Here is a 22,033-nt window from a genome sequence, read left to right as displayed (position 1 = left end):
TTGCATTTCTGGAGTAAATCCCACTTGATCGTGATGTATGATCCTTTTAATGCATTGTTGGAGTTGGTTTCCTAGTATTTTGTTGAGGTTTTTTGCATCTATATTCATAAGTGATACTGGCCTGTAATTTTTTGTGTGACATCTTTGTCTGGTTTTGGTATCAGGGTAATGGTGGCCTCATAGAATGAATTCCGAAGTGTTCCTTCCTCAGCAGTTTTTTTGGAATAGTTTCAGAAGCATTGGTGTTAACTCTTCTCTAAATGTCTGGTAGAATTCACCTGTGAAGTCATCTGGTTCTGTAATATAATTGTTTCCTAGTTTGTGGGTCACCCACCCAGAGGATATGTGATTTGATTATGAGTCTGTCTCTCCTACCTGTCTCACTGGTTCCTTATATATGTCCGTAGTTGTAGAAGATCTTCTCTGGAGGTTCCAGTCTTTTTCATCAATGGTTGTTCTGCAGTTAGTTGTGATCTTGGTGTGCTCATGAGAGGAGGTGAGCATAGGGTCCTTCCACTCTACCATCCTGGCTACTCTCTTCTGACCTATTTGTTGATGACTGGTTCATGAATAGTTCAAACCCTATTATTCCCTTGAGCTTCATTCTCATGTCTGTTTCCCTTGTAGGCAGCTCTCCCTAAATGAAACAACAGGTCATTGTTTCCTCATCATAGACACTGCATGGTATCACTGCCCACTTGGTTTCCCAAGCAAAGGACTATAATGACTTTTTGACTCTTTCCCTCCTTGTTCTCCTTATATCATATGTTTTTAAAAAGTTATTTTTTAAATTGTGGTAAAATATGTACAATGGATCCTTGAACAGTGCAGGGCTTAGGGACACCAAGCCCCATACAGTCAAAAATCTGTGTATAACTTTATAGTCAACCCTCCATATCTGTGGGTCTACATCCATGGGGTCAACCAACCACAGATCTTATAGTACATTTTATTGATAAAAATCCACATGTAAGTGGACCTGTGCATTTCAAACCCATATTGTTCAAGTGTCTATTTATAACATAAAATTTACCATTTTAACCATTTTTAGGTGTACACTTCAGTGGCATTAAGTATATTCATGTTGATGTGCATTCATCACCATTATCTATCTCTAGAATTTTAAAATCATCCCAAACAGAAATTCTGTATCCATTAAACAGTAACTCCCCTTTACCCCTTCCATTCAGCTCCTGGTAACTTCTACTTTCTGTCTCTGTGAATTTGACTACTCCAGTTACCTCATAAGTGGTATTGTACAATATTTGTACTTTTCTGATTCATTTTACTTAGCATATTTTCAAGGATCATCCATGTTGTAGCATGTAAGAATTTCATTCCTTTTAAAGACTGGATCATACAATTTTTGAGAACTTTTATAACTAAGTGTTTCTGGAATCTGTTCCATCTTCTCCATCCCTACTGCCATTGCCCTAATTGTCTCTCATTTGGGATAATATAGCTTCTAACTAATTTTATTGACCTATAGTCTCTGCTGTTTTTCACTCCACTCCTCCCAATCCATCCACCCTAGAGGTTAAAGGCTTCAGGGATCAGAGATATTTTGAATCCCTTCTCTATTATCCCTGAGTAACTCTGTGACTTGGGCAAATTACTGTTTCCTTATTTGTAAAATTAAGACAATAGTATGTATCATAGGATCATAGTTGTGAGTTACTGAGATAATCAATATGAAGTGCTGAGCAGCACACTGCCTAGCACATGGTAAGAGCTCATTGCATGTTAGTTGTGATCTTTGCTCCTCATGGCTACCACAGATTTACCACACATGTAGCCTGCTTAACATGTCACTGACTGCTGATCACCTGCAGGGTAAAATTTAAGTTCCTTGTAAAAAAAAATTAAGAAACATAAACTTCAATTAAATAGAGTCAGGAGACCTGAAGAGGGTGCTCTCATTCCCTGTGACAACAGCAGAACCCAATTAGGAGAAGAAAGACCCCCTCTTCTTTCCTGGCAACAACTTAGTTGGTGAAAAGCTGTGAACTCTTTGTTTACTGTAGCACTCCCAACTTCCTTTTCCTCTCTCTGTAAGCTTGCTTTCCTTGAGGGGACTTGTACGTGGTTTGCCATGGTTGCACACCCCAAATCTGCTGACCCTGAGTAAATCTATCCTTGCCTGAGAAATGTCTGGCACTCTGTTTTAGGTCAGAGTTCTTAATGTGGCATGCAAGGATCTCCATGTTCTTTCTCTGCCAGAGTTTATTTACTCTTCCTTCATTTCATACCTACTACTTCATTGGGAATCACCAACTGTGGGCGATTATCTGTGTTAACTTTGTTGTTTCCTGCCTCTCTCTTTGATTGTTATGTCCTTTGCTTTGTGCCTGGATATTCTCCTACCATCCTTTTTTCTGGTTAATTCCTACTTATCCATTTATTACTTTCTTCAGGAATCTTACTTTAATATCTTTCTGTCTATTCCCTCTTCTTTCATTATTAAGTTGGATGTATCTCTACTGTGTTATCATAGCACCTTAAGCATGTGTCTGTCATAATGTAGTTAAAAGATACATTAAAATGTCCTGTATGCACTGAGAGGTACATTTCATTAATCTTTGTATACCCAACATTTAAGACTATATATATATACTAGAATGTAAACTTTTTAAGAACAGGATCTGTGGTTAGTTTATTTGGCTCAATAGTTCTCAACTCTGGCTAAATATTAGAATTACTGGGGCAATAAAAAAATGTTTGGGTCTGCCTCAAGGGATTTGGATCTAATTGGTTTGGAGTGGGGTCCATTCATTAGTGTTCAAGAGTTTTCTGAAATGATTGTAATTAAGATAAAGAACCAATGATCTAGCTCAAAATCAATATATGAAAGAAAAATGGATGGAGTGAGGGGAAAGGAGAATATATAACTTCAAGTTACAGTTTTTATTTTTCAAATCTGTCCTGACATTCCTCTGAAAGATAAAATGTATCAGTAGTTACTTGAATTCATGATTTGGTTAATTGAGCAAATATTTTTTGAGTCATTATATGCTACTTCTAAATTAGTATCTCTAAATCAGGTATATGATATTTTAAGCCAGGTATATGATATTTTTACTTTTTATAGGAAAAAAAACAATTTAACACAATACTTTTTTTTTGCATTTGTCAAAATATGTTGAGATATATTTTGTGCCAAATAAGAGTAGAGTAGCATGGGATACTACTGTACATTGTTAGGTAATATATAATCATTATTGCCATTACGTTATGGTAGATACCTAGATTAAATTTCTCTTAAGAATTAAAGAAGATGTGCCCTACCATTATGATTATAGGCAACTGAATTTCACATAGTTTGGTTTGACAATGTGAAAAGAAGGTGTGTTATAGCTTAGGTTTCTCCTGTTTTTTATTTATCCTCATGTTTGGGTACGAAGTTCTGTCAGTCCTTACCAGCCATTGGAAAACCTTTCATTAGAGGAAAGCTTAAATTGAAAAGATTGGAAGCTAGATTTGGCAAACAAAGCTTTATCTTGAAGTGTCCTATGCATTTGCTAATTAATTGTACTACTCAGACAGAGAAGCCATATGCAATTGAAAAGACCTCGGTGAAGCTGAGAATCTTGGAAATCACAAGCTTTGTTTTAGAGCAGAGAAAGAAAACTGAAGCAGTGCCTCTGTCAGATGACGTCATCTGCACTAGAACTGTTGACGTTTCTTTGTATTCAGCCAGCATGGAAGAGTCAGCAATGACTTTTCTTTTAACATTCAGCAGGATAAAAATAGTGCTTCTCAGGGCAGCCAGCATCTGATTTTAATCTTTATTTGCATGTTGGCACAATCAAAAAACTCCTAGGTTGTGACACCCTTTTTGGAAACTGGAAACTGACATCTTCGTAATAATGAATTTTTTTGCTTAACAAAATTTGGTACTCTCTATACTATTGGAGTTCCTGAGATTCTTGGCAACACGTGGTTTTGCTGCTTCAGTAGAGAGAGCATTGCTGTATCTATTTCAGCACCTGGCATGCATTAGTGCTAAGACACAGCTAGTAATTCTAAAAGAAGTTTTGTTGGCTGCCATGAAACTCAAATACGTTAGAGTGAAGGTCTTTTCCAAGACATTTGTTAAAAAGTGTGGAGAAAATGTTAAATTCTTCTTCAGTTTTTTTTTTAATGGCTTTTCAAAGGACAGTACTTGAAGCTCTTGGTTGATCCTTGGGAGAGATCTACTATTTTTGAGAAAGAATGAAAACCTCCTCATAACAGTTTAACTTGGAGGAGTTCACTGATAATATGTAGTGGATGTTTGGCCATAGGAAAAGCTTAAATCTTTCTATTCATGGGCCTGCAGTATCAATTATGGATGTTGGGGCAATACTCCTGGCTATTTTAGTCAAACTACCACCTTAGAAAAGGAGATAGGAGTCAGATAATCATACTAACTTTCTAATGCTTGGTGGAAGTTCTTCTGAAGAAAGAAGCTGAGAATGACAAAACTCTTTTGTAGTTATTGATAGTAAATTTGAATTTGCAATCTTACTCCGTTCTCAGAATAAAGAGGATCTCATTGATAAAAGAAAAATAAGATGGTGCTACGTGAATTCATTTACAAGAGTCCTGGAATCTTTAATGATCCTTAATAAGCTTATACTAATCTGGTAAAGTACCATGGGAGCTCTGATTCATTTTGTAACAAAAAAAAGATCTTGCTGTTTAAGGCTTTCAGTACTTGTTGCTATTAAAATGAGAAGCCAATTCCAACATGTGATTTAGGCCCAGGACTAAACTGACCATAATTTACTTTTCACAAAATTAGACTTATTGGGGGTGAATTTTAATACAATAAAATTCACTTTTTTTTTTAGGTATACAGTTTTTAGATGTACAGTAAGAATTTTGACAAGATGCTGGCAGTTATATAACCATTACCACAGTTGAGATACAGAACATTTCCATCACGCCAAAGAGGTCCCTCAGGCCTCTTTGTAGTCAGTACCCTCCCTTTACCTCTGGTCCCTGGCAGTCACTCACTGATCTGTTTTCTTTTGTTATAGGCTTGCCTTTTTCAGAATGTTGAACAAATGGAATCATGCAATACATAACTTTAGCATGATATATTTGAGATTGAACCATGTTTTTGGACATATTAGTGTATTCCCATTGTACCACAGTTTGTTTATGCAGTCACCATTTGGACATTTGGATTCTTCCATTTAGGGCATTTGTGAATAAAGCCCCTAAAAACATTCATGTGTGGGTTTGTGGGTTTTTTTGTTCCCCACTGTGGACTTCTATTTTCTTTTGAGTAAGTACTTAGGAGTGGGATATCTAGGTTATGTGATACCTGTATGTTCATAAGAAACTGCCAAATTCATTTCTAAAGTGGCTGTATTCCCAAGCAATGTTGGTGGAATGCAAACTTCTGCTAGTAGTTGGTAAGATTTGTAGTTTATTCACATCCTTCACTGTCTTTTGGAGAGAAGTTTGCCATTTTGATGAAGTCTAATTTACTTGGTTTTGTTTTTGATTTCTGCTTAATGTGTTTTACCTAACCAAAGGTTGTGAAGATCATCTCATGCTTCTAAAATTTTTATGGAATTTACATTTAGGACTGTTATCTATTTTGAGTTAATTTTTGTATGTAGTGCAAGGTTAGGATTTAGGTTTTTTTTTTTGCGTATAGGTGTCCAGTTGATTTAACATTACTTGTTGGAAAGACTACCCCATCTCCAGTGAGCACACTGCGTGTCTGAAGCGTGTACACCTTTAATGAAAATCAGTGATCATATGTGTCTGTTTATTCCTGGACTTTTCGGGGGGGGGGCCTGTTTTTGTTGTTTGTTTGGAGGGGGGAGGTAATTAGGTTTATTTACTTATTATTATTATTTTTATTTAACTAGAGGTACTGGGGACTGAACCTAGAAACTCCTGCATGCTAAGCATGCACTCTACCACTGAGCTACACCCTTCCCCACTTTTTTTTCAATGTACCTTATTTTTGTTTGTTTTTGGAGGTGGGTAATTAGGTTTATTTTTTTTTTTAGTGGAGATACTGAGGATTGAACCCAGGGCCTCATACATGCTAGGCATGAACTCTACCACTCAAATATACCCTTCCCCTTAAATTTTAAGCTCCTTGAGGAGCTTTTTTTAAAAATTCTTTTTTTGTTTGTTTTATTTTGGGGAAGTGGGTATTAGGTTTATTTGTTTACTTATTTTTAGTAGAGGTGCTGGAGATTGAACCCAGGACCTCATGCATGCTAAGCACATACTTTACAACTGAGCTATGCCTCCCCACCTGAGCTTTCACTCTGTTTCATTAATTCATGTGTCCTTTCACTGGCACTACACTGGTATAGTTTTGTAGTAAGTCTGAACATCAAAGAGTATGAGTAACATTCTAGTGTATATATATGCCATATTTTGTTTGTCTGTTCGTCTACCCATGAATAGTTGGGTTACTTATACCTTTTGACAATTGTGACTAGTGCTACTATAAACTTGGGTGTACAAATATCTCTTTGAGTCCCTGCTTTCAATTATTTGGGGTATATAGCCAGATGTGGAATTGCTAGATCATATGGTGACTCTATTTTTAATTTTAAAAAAAACTGCCATACTGTTTCATAGCAGCTGCAGCATTTTGCATTCCCACCAGGAGTGCAGTTTCTCTAGATCCTCGCCAGCACTTATTTTCTGTTGTTGTTGTTTGTTTGTTTTTTCTAATTGCCATTCTAATGGGCACGAGTTGGTATCTTATTGTGGCTTTGATTTGCATTTCCCTAATGATTAGAGATATTGAACATCTTTTCACATGCTTTTTGCCATTTGTATATTTTCTTTGGAGAAATGTCTGTTTCAGTCCTTTGTGCATTTTTAAATTAAGTTTTTAGTTTTGTTGCTATTGAGTATAGGAGTTCTTTTTATATTCTGGATATTATCTACTTACTGGATAGAAGATTTGCGAAAGTTTTCTCCCATTTTGTGGATTGCCTTTTCACTTTGTTGATAGTGTACTTTGATGTACAAAGGTTTTTTAATTTTGATGAAGTCCATTTTATCAATTTTTTTTTGCCTATGTTTTTGGTATTGTATCTAAGAAATAATTCCCAAATTCAGTGTTGTTAAGATTCTCCCCTATGATTTTTTCTGAGTTTTATAGTTTTAGTTCTTATGTTTAAATTTGAATCCATTTTGAGTTAATTTTTACATATGGTATAAGGTAAGGGTCCACCATACCTAGTTTTCCCAGCAGCATTTGTTGAAAAGACTGTCCTTTCCCCATTGAATGGTCCTGTCATTCTTGTTGAAAGTCATTTGACCATATATGTGAGGATTTGGTTCCTTGCTTTCTATTCTATTCCAATGGTCTGTTGTCTGTTTTTATGCAAATACACTGTTTTAACTATTATAGTTTTGTAGTAAGCTTTGAAATCAGAATGTGTGAGACCTCTAACTTGTATCTTCTTTTTCAAGATTGTTTTGGTTTTTCACGGTCCCTTGAGATTCCATATGAATTTCAAGATTGGTCATTCTCTTTGCACCAAAAATGTCATTTGGGTTTTGATAGGGATTATATTGAATCTTAGATGGCTTTGGGTAGTATCAACATCTTAACAGTGTTAACTCTTCTAATCCATCAACATGGAATGTCTTCCCGTTTGTGTCATTTTTAATTTCTTTCAGCAGTGTTTTGTAGTTTTTAGTGAACAAGTCTTTTCCCTCATTGGTTATGCTTACTCCTAAGTATTTTATTCTATTTGATGGTATTGTAAATGGAATTGCTTTTTCAAAAAATTTGTTTATTTATTTTGTATACGTATATGTTTTTATTGAAGTATAGTCAGTTTGCAATGTTGTGTCAATTTCTGGTGTACAGCACAGTGCTTCAGTCATACAGGAACGCACATATATTCGTTTTCATATTCTTTTTCACCGTAAGTGACTACAAGATACCAAATATAGTTCCCTGTGCTATACAGCATGAACTTGTTTATCTGGAATTGCTTTTTTAACTTCCTTTTCAGGTTGTTAATTGTTAATGTATAGAAATGCAACTGATTTTTCAGCGTTGATTTTTGTATTCTGTACCTTTTGCTGAATTCATTAGTTCTAACATTTTTGTGTATGTGGAATTTTGGGGGGTTTTGTGGATATAAGATTATGTCATCTGCAAACAGAACTAATTTTATTTCTTCCTTTTCAGTTTGGATGCCTTTTATTTCTTTATCCTGCCTGGTTACCTTAGATAGGACGTGTAGTACTACGTTCAATGGTAGTAGCAAGAGTGGTTATCCTTGCCTTGTCCCTGATTTTAGAGGAAAAGCTTTCAGTTTTCACCATTGAATATGATATTAGTTGTGGACTTTTCATATGTGGCCTTTATTAATGTTGAGGTAATTTTCCTCTATTCTTACTTTGAGTGGGTTTTTTTTTTTCCCCGAATCATGAAACAGCATTGAATTTTGTCAAATGCTTTTTCTACATTAACTAAAGTGATCGTGTGCGGTATATTTCCTCTCTTCATCCTGTTAATGTGTTGTATTACATTGATTTTTCATATGTTGAACCACTCTTGCATTTCAGGAATAAATCTCTCTTAGTCATGGTGTATGATCCTTTTAAGGTACTGTTGAATTCTGTTAGTATTTTGTTGAGGATTTTTGAGGGTTGGTGTTAATTCCTCTTTTAATGTTTCGCAGAATTCTCCAGTGAAGCCATCTGGTCCTGGTCATTTTTTTGTTGAGACATTTTTGATGATGAATTCAATCTACTTACTGGTTATAGGGGTATTAATATTTTCTCTTTCTTCATCATTCAGTCATGGTAGGTTATGTGTTTCGGAAAATCAGTTCATTTCATCCAAGTTATCCAATTTGTTGGCATACAGTTTTTCACACTACTCTCTTATGATTCTTTTTATTTCTGTAAAATCAGAAGCAAAATGTCTTTATTTCTGATTTTAGTTATTTGAGTCTTCTCTCTTTTTTCCTTCAGCAGTGGGCCAAAGGTTTATCATTTTGTTGATCTTTTAAAAGAACCAACGCTTAGTTTTTGTTGATTTTTCTCTCTTTTTCTTTTCTCTGCTTTATCTGTGCCCTAATTGTTATTATTTCCTTCCTTCTACTAGGTTTGGGCTTTATTTGTTCTTCTTTTTCTAGTTCCTTTAGGTAAAATTTAGGTTGTTAATTTGAGATCTTTGTTTTTTAGTGTGAGCACTTACAGCTGTAAATTTGCCTCTTAGCACTTCTTTTGCTGCATCCCCTATGTTTTGGTATGTTATGTTTTCATTTTCACTTGTTCCAAGGTATTTTTTATCTTTTGTAAAAGATTTTGGTATTTTTGATTTCTTTTTTGACCCATTAATTTTTTAATGAGACTGTTGTTTAACTTCCACATCTTGTGGATTTTCCAGTTTTCCTTCTGCTCTTAATTTGTAGATTCATTCCACGGTGATCAGAAAACATGCTGTGTATGATTTCATTTAAAATTAGGATTATTATTAAGTTTGTTTTGTGGCCTAACTTATGGACTATCCTGAAGAATGTTCTGTGTGTTCTTGGGAAAAATGTGTATCCTGCTATTGTTGGGTAGCATATTTTGTATATGTTAGGTACAGTTGGTGTATTGTGTTCAGGTTATTTATTTTCTTACTGGTATTCTGTCTGGTGCTTCTATTCACTATTGAAAGTAGAGTGTTGAAGTTTCTACCATTCTTGTACAGCTGTCTATTTCTCTCTTTTTGTTACATATATTTAGGAGTGCTGATGTTTGTTGCATATACGTTTGTAATTATTATATCTTCTTGGTGAATTGATTCTTTTATCATTATATAATGTTTTTCTTTGTATCCTGTAACAGTGTTTGAGTTAAAGTCTGTTTTGTCTAATAGCAGTATAGCTATTCCAACTCTTTTGGCTACTATTTGCATGGAATGTCTTTTTTCCATCGTTTTACTTTCAATCAATTTGTGTCCTTAGATCTAAAATGAGTCTCTTATAGACAACATATAGTTGCAGTTGCATACTGTTTTTATTCATTCTGCCAATCTGTCTCTTTTGATTGGGGAGTTTAATCCATTTATATTTAAAGTAATTACTGATAGGGGAGAACTTACTCTTGCCATTTTGTTATTTTCTGTGTGTCTTTCAGCTTTTTTGTCCCTCATTTCCTCCCTTACTACTTTCTTTTGTGTTTAATTTTTTTGTAATGACACACTTTGATTCCTTTCTCATTTCCTTTTGTGTGTACCCTCTAGATATTTTCTTTGTGGTTACAATGGAGATTACATATAGCATCTTAAAGTTTTAACAATCTATTTTGAACTGATACCAACTTAACTTTACCTTCATATAAAAACTGTTCCTTTTCAGCTCTGCCCTCCCCCACTTTATATTATTGATGTCCCAAATTACATCTTTATATATTGTGTACTCTTTAATATAGATTTATAACTATAATTTTTTATGCTTTTGACTCTTAAATCTCATAGAGGGATAAAAATTAAAGTTACAAACCAAGTTATAGTAATACTGGTTTTAATATTTGCCATTGTATTTACTTTTACTAGAGAACTTTGTTTTTATGTGGCTTCAGGTTACTGTCTAGCTTCTTTTCATGTCTATTTAAAGGACTCACTTCAGTGTATATCACAGGGTAGATCTAGTGGTGATAAATTCCTTCAGCTTTTATTTGGAAATGCCTTATTTGCAGGACAGTTTTCCCAGATACCGAATTCTCAGTTCTGTCTTTTCTGTCAGTATTAAATATATATCATACCACTGCCTTTTGGCCTTCAAAGTTTCTGGTGAGAAATCTGCTTGTTATCTTATTGGGGATCCATTGTATGTGATGAGTTCCTTTTCTCTTGTTGCTTTAAATAGTACTGTTCTTATATTTCAGTTTCCAATTGTTTATTGCTACTATACAGCTATACAATTTTTGTAAATTGACTTTATTAGTATGAATGTTTATGTACCCTTCAAATTTATATGTTTAAATCCTAACCCCCAAAGGTGATGATAATTAGGAAGTGGGAAGTTTGGGAGGTGATTAGGTCATGAGGGTAGAGTCCTCATTAATGAGATTATTTGACTTAAAAGGGAACCCAAAGGGCTGTCTAGCCCCTCTGCTATATGAGGACACAGTGAGAAGGCATCATCTATGAACCAGAAAGTGGACTCTTATCAAATATCAAATCTGCTGGTGTCTTGATTTTGGACTTCCCAGCCTCCAGAACTGTGAAAAATAAATTTCTGTTGTTAATAAGCTACCTAGTCTATGGTATTTTGTTATCAACCCAAATGATCTAAGACAATTTCCTTATCCTTTTAAAGTCTTTGGAATCTGTGGTGACACCTCTTCCTTAATTATTAGTATTATTTGCTTCCCTTCTCTATTTGGCAGTCTGGCTCAGTTGTTTTCATTTTTATTGATCTTTTCAAGGAATGAACTTTTGGTCTAATTGACTGTTTTTTTTCTGTTCTCAGTTTTATGTATTTTTCTTTTTATCTTTTTTATTTCCTTGTTTGCTCTGAGCTTAATTTGGTTTTATCTTTCTACTTTGTTAAGCTGGGATCTTAGGCCATTGATTTGAGACTCACTTCTTTTCTAGTATTATCATGAGAGACTATAAAATTCCCCCAGGCACTGCTTTAGCTTCATCTCAAGTTTTGAAATGTAATTTTTTTGTTTGCATTCAATTAAAATTATATTTTAATTTCCTTTGTGACTTATTCTTTGACCCATGGGTCAAAGAAATGTGTTGTTTAATTTGTAAATATTTGAGGTTTTTCCAGATACTTCTGGTTTAATTTCTGATTTCTGGTGTAATTCCTTTGTGCTCGGAGAACATACTTTGTGTGTGTTTAATTTGCCAAGGTTGGTTTTATGGCCCAGAATATGCTACACCTTGGTGAACATTCTTTGTGCTCTTGAGAAGAATGTGCATTTGGCTTTTTGGGGGGAGGATATTCTATAAATGTCAATTAGGTTAAGTGGGTTGACTGTGTTGTTCACATTTTCTCTTTTCTTACTGAATTTCAGTCTTTATTGAGAGAGAAATGCTGCATTCTCCAACTATAACTGTAGATTTGTCTGTTTCTCTTTTCAGTTCTATCAGTTTTGATTTATATTTGTCCTTTTGTGTTTGGCTTATTCTAGTTAGTACAGTCCTTTGTATTTTTTGTTTATCCATTAAGCATAATGTCACTTGTCCTTTCTACTGCATAGAATTATTGTCTGAAATATTTCAAACCTCATAGGTATCATACAAATTTAAGGTAGTGTATATAAAAACAGGTAAATATTATGTGAAAGCACTCAACTCATTTGCTTTCAAAATTAGGAAACATCATCTGACATTGAAGAAATATATTTTAAGTGGCCACTTGTGAAATATTTAAGTAATTTTGTATTTCTGTGATTCAATGTTTCATACACCTTGTTTGGCTTGAAAAACTGTATTGCATTTTTTTCTCTTAGGATTCTAATTCTCAGATGGATTTGAGCATTCAAGTAGCTGATGATGGTATTAATGAGATAATTCAAATAGATGGAACTGGAGATACATCTTCCAATGATGAAATAGGAAGTACAAAAGATGTAGATGAGAACGAATTTTTAGGGATTATCGATGCAGGAGACCTGAAAGTACTTGAAGAAGAAGCTGACAGTATATCTAGTGGAGATTCGACTGCCGACAGTAGTGATAATGAAGACCCTCAAATAGACCTTGTGGAAGAGGTGAGGATCACTTTTGAACTGAAACTTAAAAAAATTTATAACATTTGTACTTTATTATACTTTGGAACCAAGAGGAATAACAGTTAAGATTAACCCTGTCTTTTGTCTTTAAAATGAGACTTATTTGTATACTAGTATTTAAACTTTTAATCTTTGACTAATTTAAATCAGCATTAAGTATTTAGGAATCAGCTACTATATTTGTTGGTCTTAACTAAAGATAGTGGGAGATTTAAGGAATAGGAGTGGAGGTAAAGAAGGCAGCCAGAGCAGAAGCATATTGTATTTTCCCTAATCCTAATAAATGCAGTGAAATCTTTGTGGAATGTGATAATTAGGAGCCTGTAAGTAGTATTAACTACCCTTTATGGCGGTCTTACATATGTGCCAGGTACTATACTAAATCTTACCTGCCTTATGTTATTTAACATTACCACTGCCCTATGAGTCTTATTACTATCTTCATTTTGCAAATGAGAAAACTGAGATGTGAGGAATTTTAGTAACTTGTCAAAAGTCAGTCTTGTGGTTATTAAGTGACTAAGCTAAACTCCACCTGTTTGACTTTTAAATGCAATACTGTTCTGTCTCTCCAAATTCCTTTATTTCTATGTGTCCCTCTATCTTTAAAAAATTCAAAGCATCATGGCATTCCTTAATATGACTATTTTTCATCTTTAGGACCCTTTAAATTCCGGAGATGATGTTAGTGAGCAGGATGTGCCAGACCTGTTTGACACGGATAATGTAATTGTCTGTCAGTATGACAAGGTACTGTATTCACCTTTTTGACTTTGGGTTTATTAATTGCATTTATAGTAGAAAGATGAGCAAAATGATGGTGAGTTACTTTTTAGTTGCATTAATCTCAAAATATCTAATTAATTATGTAAATTTTGGGTATGTATTTTGGGTCTAATACTGTGCTATGTGGTTTCTCACTGATACCAAAAAGTGATAGTTCTTGTCTTAAGTAGTGACAGTCTTTTATTGAAGCAAGATGTTTTTCTGTATGGAATAATAGAATGGCATACAATAAGATGGTAGGTAAATCAAAAGCTAAAATATGTGACAGGTAAATCAAATACTAAAATAAATGGCATATAAATCAAATGCTAAGATGAGTGGCATGTAGATCAAATGCTGAGATATGTGGCACAGACAGTAAGTCCTAAAATTGGCTAGGAAATGCAAGAAATCATTTGTAGTTGGAGTTCTCCAAAAATCCTTCATGGTTGAGGTGGAACTTTGAAATACATCTTGCATGATTTGTAGGATAAAGAGAAGTGTAGAGAGTAGACATTCAGAGTAGAATAGCCTGATAAAAGGCAGGGGAATGAATGCATGTAGAATGTATAAGGGACAGTAAAGAGACAGCCCTGCCTTGTGCTTTCCTTTTGAATATATTAGTGAGTGAGGCTGGGTTGGGGACAGAAGTGGGAGCAGATTGGAAAATCCAGAATCCTTGTAGGAGAAATTCAAATGTGATTTGATAGACCTTCTGAGGATGATATTGAGAAAGTTGTAATTGGGTTTAAAAACTGGCTTTATTTGCTAATTTGGCAAATAGAAGAACAGGGATAGTACACGAAGTAACCAGAGCCCAAACTGAGGATGGCAACGTAGGACATGGAGGAGTTGCAGATTATGATGGAAGAATCATTGGGACTTGGTATTAGTTGGACATTAGGGAATAATTGACAGGGGAGAGTTGAAGGTGTCTCTGAGGTTTCAAGCCTAGAAATTAAGTTAGTACCAACTAAACTTTAGCAACTAAACTTTTAGCAATTACTGTATGGCTTTGCTTTAAAATGTTTTAAGCACTATTATTGTGATTTATAGTAGAATGGTCAGTTTTTTGTCCATAACTCCTTCATATTTACATTTTTAGCAGCTTTGAGATATAATTCACATACTATACAGTTCACCTATTTAAAGTGTACAGTTCAGTGGTTGTTAGTATACCTATGGATATGTGCAACCATTAAAACATCCAATTTTAAAGGTTTTCATCACCTCTAAAAGAAAGCCCATACCCTTTAGTTTTCACTCGCATATTGCCCCATTTCCTCCCATGCCCATTCCCAGTAGTAAGAAACTACTAATACATTTCCTGTCATTTTAGATTTTCCTATTCTGAAGTTTCATATGAAAGGAATCATATAATATGTGGTCTTTTATGACTGGTTTCTTTAACTTCACACAGTATTTCAAGATTCATCCATATCATAGCTTGTGACAGTTATTCATTCCTTTTATTGATGAATACCAGCCCATTGAATGGATCTCCCACATTTTGTTTATCCAGTCATCTGTTGAGGGATATTTGAGTTGTTTCCACCTTTTGGCTATTATAAAGAATGTTGCTATAAATATTTAAGTATAAGTTTCTTTTATGAGCATGTATTTTCATTTTTCTCAGTGTATATCTAGGAGTGGAATTCCTGGGTCTTATGGTAATAATTTGAGGCACTACCAGACTGTTTTCCAAAGTGGCTGTACCATTTTTAATTCCCGTCAGAGTGTATGAGGGCATAGATTGCTCCACATTCTCACTAACTCTTGTTACCTGAGTTTTTGATTCTAGCCATCCTAGTGGGTGTGAGGTGGTATTGTGGTTTTGATTTGCATTTCCCTGATGACTAATGCATATTAACATTTTCCCACATTTTTTCAGTAACAATTTCATTATCGTTGAGATTGACAGAGGATGGTATTTTGAATTGCTATAAAAATAAATCCTTCTTTCTAAAAATAAGGTCATTTTCTCTCCTATAGAAAAATGGCAATTTAGGTGATGGTAAACATAAGCATAAGAAGGAATAGGTAATAGGAAAAGGACTAGTCTTAGTTTAAAACTTATTTTAGTTTCTTATAAACAGTACATTGCTTTCTATTAACAGTGTATTTGCACTATAAGGCACTAAATAATACATGCATTTCATAGAGTCACATAGAATTTTGTTGACTATTATGGATATAGTATCCTTTGTTGTACTGCATTGTGGGAAATAGCTTGTAATTAATTACATAGTGCTTTACATTTTTCAAAGTATTTTCTAATACATTGTCTTTTGCTTGTTAAAACAACCTGTAGGGTAGATAGAAGGAGTGATAATAGATGTGTAGTGTTAACAGATCTAGTTGTCTGAGGGCACTCTAATTAGTGAATATTTTAAGAACAGTGCTAAAAATTTGAATGGAAACTAAGGCATTGGGGAACCACGAAAAGTTATTGAAAGAAAGTAATGAAGTCAGAAGATAGTTAGCAAAGAGAAAGTGTCTGTAACCAAAGTGGGGTGGGAGGGACCACTGTTACAGTAAATCTTTATAAAAGCATAACTTCCCAGTTCTGGTTACTAGTTGGCTTGTTTCAAAAAATACTGAATATAACCAAACTCAAGTAAATTGAAAGACTTCAGTGGTATAGTCTTTTAAGTGCTTTGCTACTTAGTGTGTTTTGAAGACCAGTGGCATTAGTTTCCCTGGGAGAGTGTTTAAAAATGAAGATTTTGAATCTTACCTGTACTGGGTCAGAATGTGCATTTTAGTAGTACCCCTAGGTGATTTGCTTGCTCATTAAACCTCAAGAAGAGCTATTTTGTCTGTTTGTTTGTTTTTTGTTTTGGTTTGTTTGTTGTTCTTTTAAGTATGTTTTTTTCTGGCTTTGATTACTATATGGAATTTACCTTTAAAATTTGTAAGTTGACAGTTGGGGAAAAGTTGTGAGATTAAGGTATGCATGGAAAAGGGTTAAACCAAGGTCACTGATCAACACGCTGAGTGAGAATTAGTTAAAGTGTATGGACATGCTATTTCAGAGGTGTACAGGATGTCTAAGATTAATATAAAGTTTAAAGTAATAAAGCTATAATAGGGAAGGTTAATGGTGAAATGAAACTTTTTACTACAGATGGGAGTGTTCTGTGCTATAAATAGGACACTACTTATAGTAGAATGTAAAACTATTTAAATATGTTGCATTTTCTTTAATAATTTAGCTGGCTTTGTCCGTTAGATGCTAATAATTACTAAGTGTGTAGTACAGTATCTCTTTCTCTCTCTCTATGTATGTTTTATTTTTTGAGTAAGTCCTGCATACACATTGTTAAAAAATCTAAAAACTCTAAAAGGTATACCATGAAAAAAGTCTGTTGCCCACTCCTTCACCATTTTGCTTTTCCTCCCAGTGGCTCCCTGTCATTGCCTTTAATGTAAGTAAGTAACCAGTTAAGTTACTTTCTTAATATTTAGAGTCTCACTCAAGCAAAGCCCTAAAGGGTAGAATAGACAATATTGTATTTTTCACCTTGTCTTTTTAAGAGATTAACCATATATCTTGGAGATCTTGGCTAGTATTTTTATAACTATAATATTCCATTGTAGAATTATTAAAATTTATTTAACTGATTCTCTACTGATGAATATTTGAATTATTTTTTAGTTGTTTGCTATTGAATGACCATGTACACAGAACATTTCATATAAGGGCAGTTTTATCTATTAAATAAATCCCCAGAAATGGGATTACTGGGTCAAAGGGCAGATGTATTTGATTAGATATTATCAGAATGCTCTCCTAGAGGATATTCCAGTATATACGCCTATTACAGTGTTTGAGAGTGCTTCTTTCCTACACACTTGTCAATAGAGTGTATTAAAATGTTTGAATATTTTCTATTATGAAAGGTTAAAAATGATATCTTGGTGAAATTTTTAACTTTTTGTGTGTTTAAAAGCCACTTCAGTTTACTTTTATGTGAACTGCTTGTTGATAACTTTTGTCTGTGTTTTAAAAAATTGTATTACTGGTCAATTTATTTATTTCTAAGAGCTCTGTATTGTTTAAGGGGAAGATTAGCCCTTGGTATGTACGTGCAGAAATACTTTTTCCTCAGTTGTTTGCTTTCAATGCTTTTTCTTTCTTTCATGCAGATGTTGAATTTGCCAACCTTTATTTTTATGGCTTCTAAATTTTGAGTCATGAATAGAAAGTTCTTTCTTACCTCAGAATTTTAAAGGGATTCATGCATGTTTTCTTCTAGTATTTCTTTGGTTTTTTTTTTCAATCATAAGCTTTGATTGATTGGGGTGTTTATTTTGGTACATAATGTGACACATGATTCCACCTTTTAATCCACAGTGGCTACCCAATTTTCCTAACATTGCTTGTTGAAAAGTCTATTTTGTCTCCACTAATAAGAGAATGATTCCTTTATTATCCTCTAAATTTCTATATGTATTTGAGTCTACTTCTTGATTTTCTGTTTTGTTCCATTGGTTTGTCCATTAGCCTGTGCTATGTTGATTTAATTATTGAGGTTTTAAATATCTGGTAGGGTTAGTGCTTCCACCATGTTCTTTTCCAGTGTTTTCCTGGATATTCTTGTTTATTGCTCTGTATTGACTTTGGAATCGGCTTGTTGGTTCAAAACCAACCCTTTTGGATTTTCATTGAAATCACATTAAATTAATAGAATTTGGTAATGATGTTAAGGAGGAGTAGGCTGCAATTTTAATGCAGTGTCCAAGGGAGACCTTACTGAGAATGTGATAGGATAAAGATCGAAAGGAGGTAAGAGAATGAACCATGAGGATACTTGGATGTAATCATTTTAGACAGTAAATACATATGTCCTGAGGTAGAAGAATACTTGTGTGTTTGGGGAACAGTGAAGAAACCCAGAGCACTAAGTGAGGGGAGGAGCAGGATCTTATAGTCCATTTTAAGGACTTTATTTTTGAAAGTCATTGGAGAAGTTTGAGCTTAGAAATGATAATCTAGTTTATGTTTTTAACAGGGCCACTCTGGCTACATGTTTTGAGTAGACTACAGGGGGAAAAGGGTAAAAATAGAGAAACTAGTCATGGGCATATTAATCCAGGCAAGAAGAGATGGTGGCTTAGACAAGAGTATTGGTAGTGGAGGTGATAGAAGTGGTTGGAATATGAATATGCTTTGTAGGTAGAACTAACCTTTGCTAATGGATCTGGATATGAGGTGTGAGTAGGAGGTATAAAGATTGTCTCAAGGTTTTTGGTCTGAATGAGTGACCATTCCCCACTGAGATGGGGAAGACTGTGAAGTTTGGGGGAGAGTATATCAGTGTCCTAGGTTTAAACTTGATTGAGATGTTTATTGGACTTTCAGAAAGAGGTGCTGAAGCAGTTGAATGAGAATCTGGAGTCTAAGGGGGAGGTGTGAGCTAGAGATGTAAATTTGGGGAGTCATTAGCATATAGATGATTAAAGTCATGAGATCAGATAAGATCACCAAGAGAATGAATATAAACAGAAAGAAGAGTCCTGGTACACTTTAAAGTTGAGAGGTGAGAGAGTAGGAGGAATCAGTAAAGAAAATTAAGGGGTGGTCAGAGAGTCATGTGGAAAGCCAGGAGTATTAAAGAAGCCCAGTGAGGAAAATATTTCAAAGAAAAGAGTGTACTGAATGGTGCCAATAGATCAAGTATTTTTAAAATGTATCCTTAGCTATGTTACCGCTTATGTTGTTATGGTAAAGGTCTCTTCCTTTGTATCTTCTAACTGTTGCTTGCATATATGAAGGCTGTGAACTTCTGTATATTGATTTTTCTATCGATACTGAATTCTTAGTCATTTATAGTTGATTATCTTAGGTTTTTCAGTCATCTAATCGTTGCATCTGCAAATTTATTTCATCTTTTCCAGTTTTTATATCTTGAGGTCTTTCTTCTTGTCTAATTGTGTTGGCTAGTATTTCTAGAGTGAAAGTTGGATAATAGTGGGTATTCTTGTCTATATCCTGACTTTAGTGGAAATACTTTGAGAATTTTCCCCACTAAGCAGTAAGTCATGGCTTTTTGGCTGAGGTAGGGGTATCTGTATGTTTGTAGGATATGGTCTTTCTTATTTTGAGTTAAAAAAAATCTAAAATGCATGAGTTTCCTTAAATGCTTTTTCAGCATCATTGGAGATGATTATATGATTTGTCTCCTTAGGTCTAGTAATACAGTTTTTATACTAGTAAATTCCTAGTATTGAACCATCATTGTTACATTTGTAGAATAAATGTAGTTACTTGATAAAGATACTAGGATGAGTTATTGTTGCTTCTGCTATTAATATTCTCCTAATTTTGGTCAGATTTTATCATCTGTGTTGAGTTAAGGATTCTGTCATCACTGTCGTGTTCCCCGAGCAACATGGATAGACCTGGAGATTGTCATTCTAAGTGAAGTAAGCCAGAAAAGTGAAAGAAAAATACCATATGATATCACTTATATATGGAATCTTAAAAAACGAAAAAAGGCAAACTTATTTACAAAGCAGACAGAGACTCACAGACACAGAAAACAAACATGGTTACAGTGGGGGAAGGGAGTGGGAAGGGATAAATTGGGAGTTCAAGATTTGCAGATACTAAATATATAAAACAGATAAAAACAAGTTCATACTGTATAGCACAGGAAACTATATTCAGTATCTTATAGTAATCTGTGGTGAAAAAGAATATGAAAACAAATATATGTATGTTCACGTATGACTGAAGCATTATGCTATGTGTCAGAAATTGACACAACATTGTAAGCTGAATATATGTCAATTAAGAAAAAAATATATATACACACACACACAAAAAGGTATGTGCAAGTGAAAATTTGGCAGTCAAACTAACAAATTTTCCATTATTAGGACTTTTTTCCCCCCACAAAAATAGGGGGTTTATCTTTTGTATTTTCTTATGCTTCAGAAATGCATCTGAATACTAGTCACAGACTTTTCTTCCTTGTTGACTATTTGCAGTCAACAATATTAGGTTTAATTTTTATGTTTGATTTCAAATCATACATTTCTAAGGTTTTTAAATAGTCACTTGTGGGTTACCCAGAAGTAACAATGATTGTGTGATTTCTTACCTTTTAAGGTAGTAGGATTTTCTAGTTTTTATTTTGTCTGTATCAGGCTGATTTATTGACTCCAAAGAATAGCCAATAGAGTCTGATAGATTATAAGGTGTATTTTCTCACCTTGCTCAGTGTATTATGACTTTCTTCTTCACAATGAAAGACCACTCTTTTTTTTTTTATCCCTGATAATATTAACTACAGCCTCTCTATTTATTCCTTTGCAGACATCCTGAACTCTTTGCTGTTCTTGAGCAATCCAGGCATGCCCTTCGTCAGGACTTCTGTTCCCTTGTTTGGAATGCTCTGTAGTCAATATCTTCTTGGCTTTACCCCTCATATTTTTAAAGTCTTTACTCAAATGTTACCTCAGAAGTCAGGCTCACCCTCACTCTTCTATTTAAAATTGTAAACCTTTGTGTTTGTGATCTTCCTTTTCCTGATCTATTTTCCATAACATTTACTACCTTTTAATATTTTGTGTAGTTTATGTATTTATTAGGTCTGTTTCTCCCATCCTTACTAAAATGTCAACTTTTCAGAGACTGAAATTTTTTCCTTTCTAAAAAAATTATACATATATATATTTTTCTTTCCTTTTTAAAAAAGCTAGTAGATATCCAGTGCCTAAAATAATATCTGACACATAGGAGTGCAAATATTTGCTGAATGAATGAACAGACTATCTTGAAGAGGTCTTATTTTTAAAGAACTCCCATTTAGGATCACAGCAATCCCATGGGATATGTAAAGAAACGTAGATAATCCTTTACCTTCTAAATTTAATTAATTTAAGCTGTTTTTCTACTTACAGATTCATCGAAGCAAGAACAAATGGAAATTCTATTTGAAAGATGGTGTTATGTGTTTTGGAGGGAGAGACTATGTATTTGCAAAAGCAATTGGTGATGCAGAGTGGTAAAACTTATGAGCTCAAACACCATAAATATCAGTGGGACTATATCATATATTATTTACTGTATGGAATTTAATAAAATTATAATTCAGATGCAGATACAAATTTATAATTTTACATTTCTTCCATTTTACATTTCAGACTATTTTAACAGGTTTTTATTTTTTAATCCTCATTGTCTATAGCATTAACAAAGCATAGATGTATCAGGTGTGATTTACAATGAAGAAATAATATTTATTTAATTTCGAAGTGAAATTTAAATCAGACCCAGTTGCCCTTCATCGTAAAGTCATTATCAGTTATTATTATTGGGGCTGGTGTTCCTCCCACCTCTCACCAAACCATGTTACAAAAGATCCTGGAGCGTCTTACAAGTGGTAGGATTATTAAAGAAGGCTTCTTTGGATCTTCAGTCTACACTCATCACTGGCAGGAGGCTGGTTGTGCAGGCTCAGATGGTTCCTTGGAGGGAGGTGCCTCTGTTGACCCTGTATAATACTTGAACATGAAAATCTTTCCT

At 34.1% G+C, this 22,033-nt stretch overlaps 1 protein-coding gene across 2 annotated transcripts in view; it reads left to right on the top strand.

The window, feature by feature from the left end:
* Nucleotides 1-21,516, top strand: part of GTF2A1L (general transcription factor IIA subunit 1 like) — a 41,182-nt gene extending 19,666 nt beyond the window's left edge. For both annotated transcript variants that reach the window (XM_064494511.1, XM_064494509.1), the window contains 3 exons: nucleotides 12,451-12,711; nucleotides 13,393-13,482; nucleotides 21,409-21,516. In XM_064494511.1, coding sequence (XP_064350581.1) covers nucleotides 12,451-12,711; nucleotides 13,393-13,482; nucleotides 21,409-21,516 — 459 coding nt within the window. The remainder of the gene's footprint in view (nucleotides 1-12,450; nucleotides 12,712-13,392; nucleotides 13,483-21,408) is intronic.
* The last annotated feature ends 517 nt before the right edge of the window (nucleotides 21,517-22,033 follow it).

This window comes from Camelus dromedarius, chromosome 15, assembly GCF_036321535.1.
Source record: "Camelus dromedarius isolate mCamDro1 chromosome 15, mCamDro1.pat, whole genome shotgun sequence".
Lineage (NCBI taxonomy): Eukaryota > Metazoa > Chordata > Mammalia > Artiodactyla > Camelidae > Camelus > Camelus dromedarius.
This window is presented reverse-complemented; position numbering and strand designations above follow the sequence as displayed.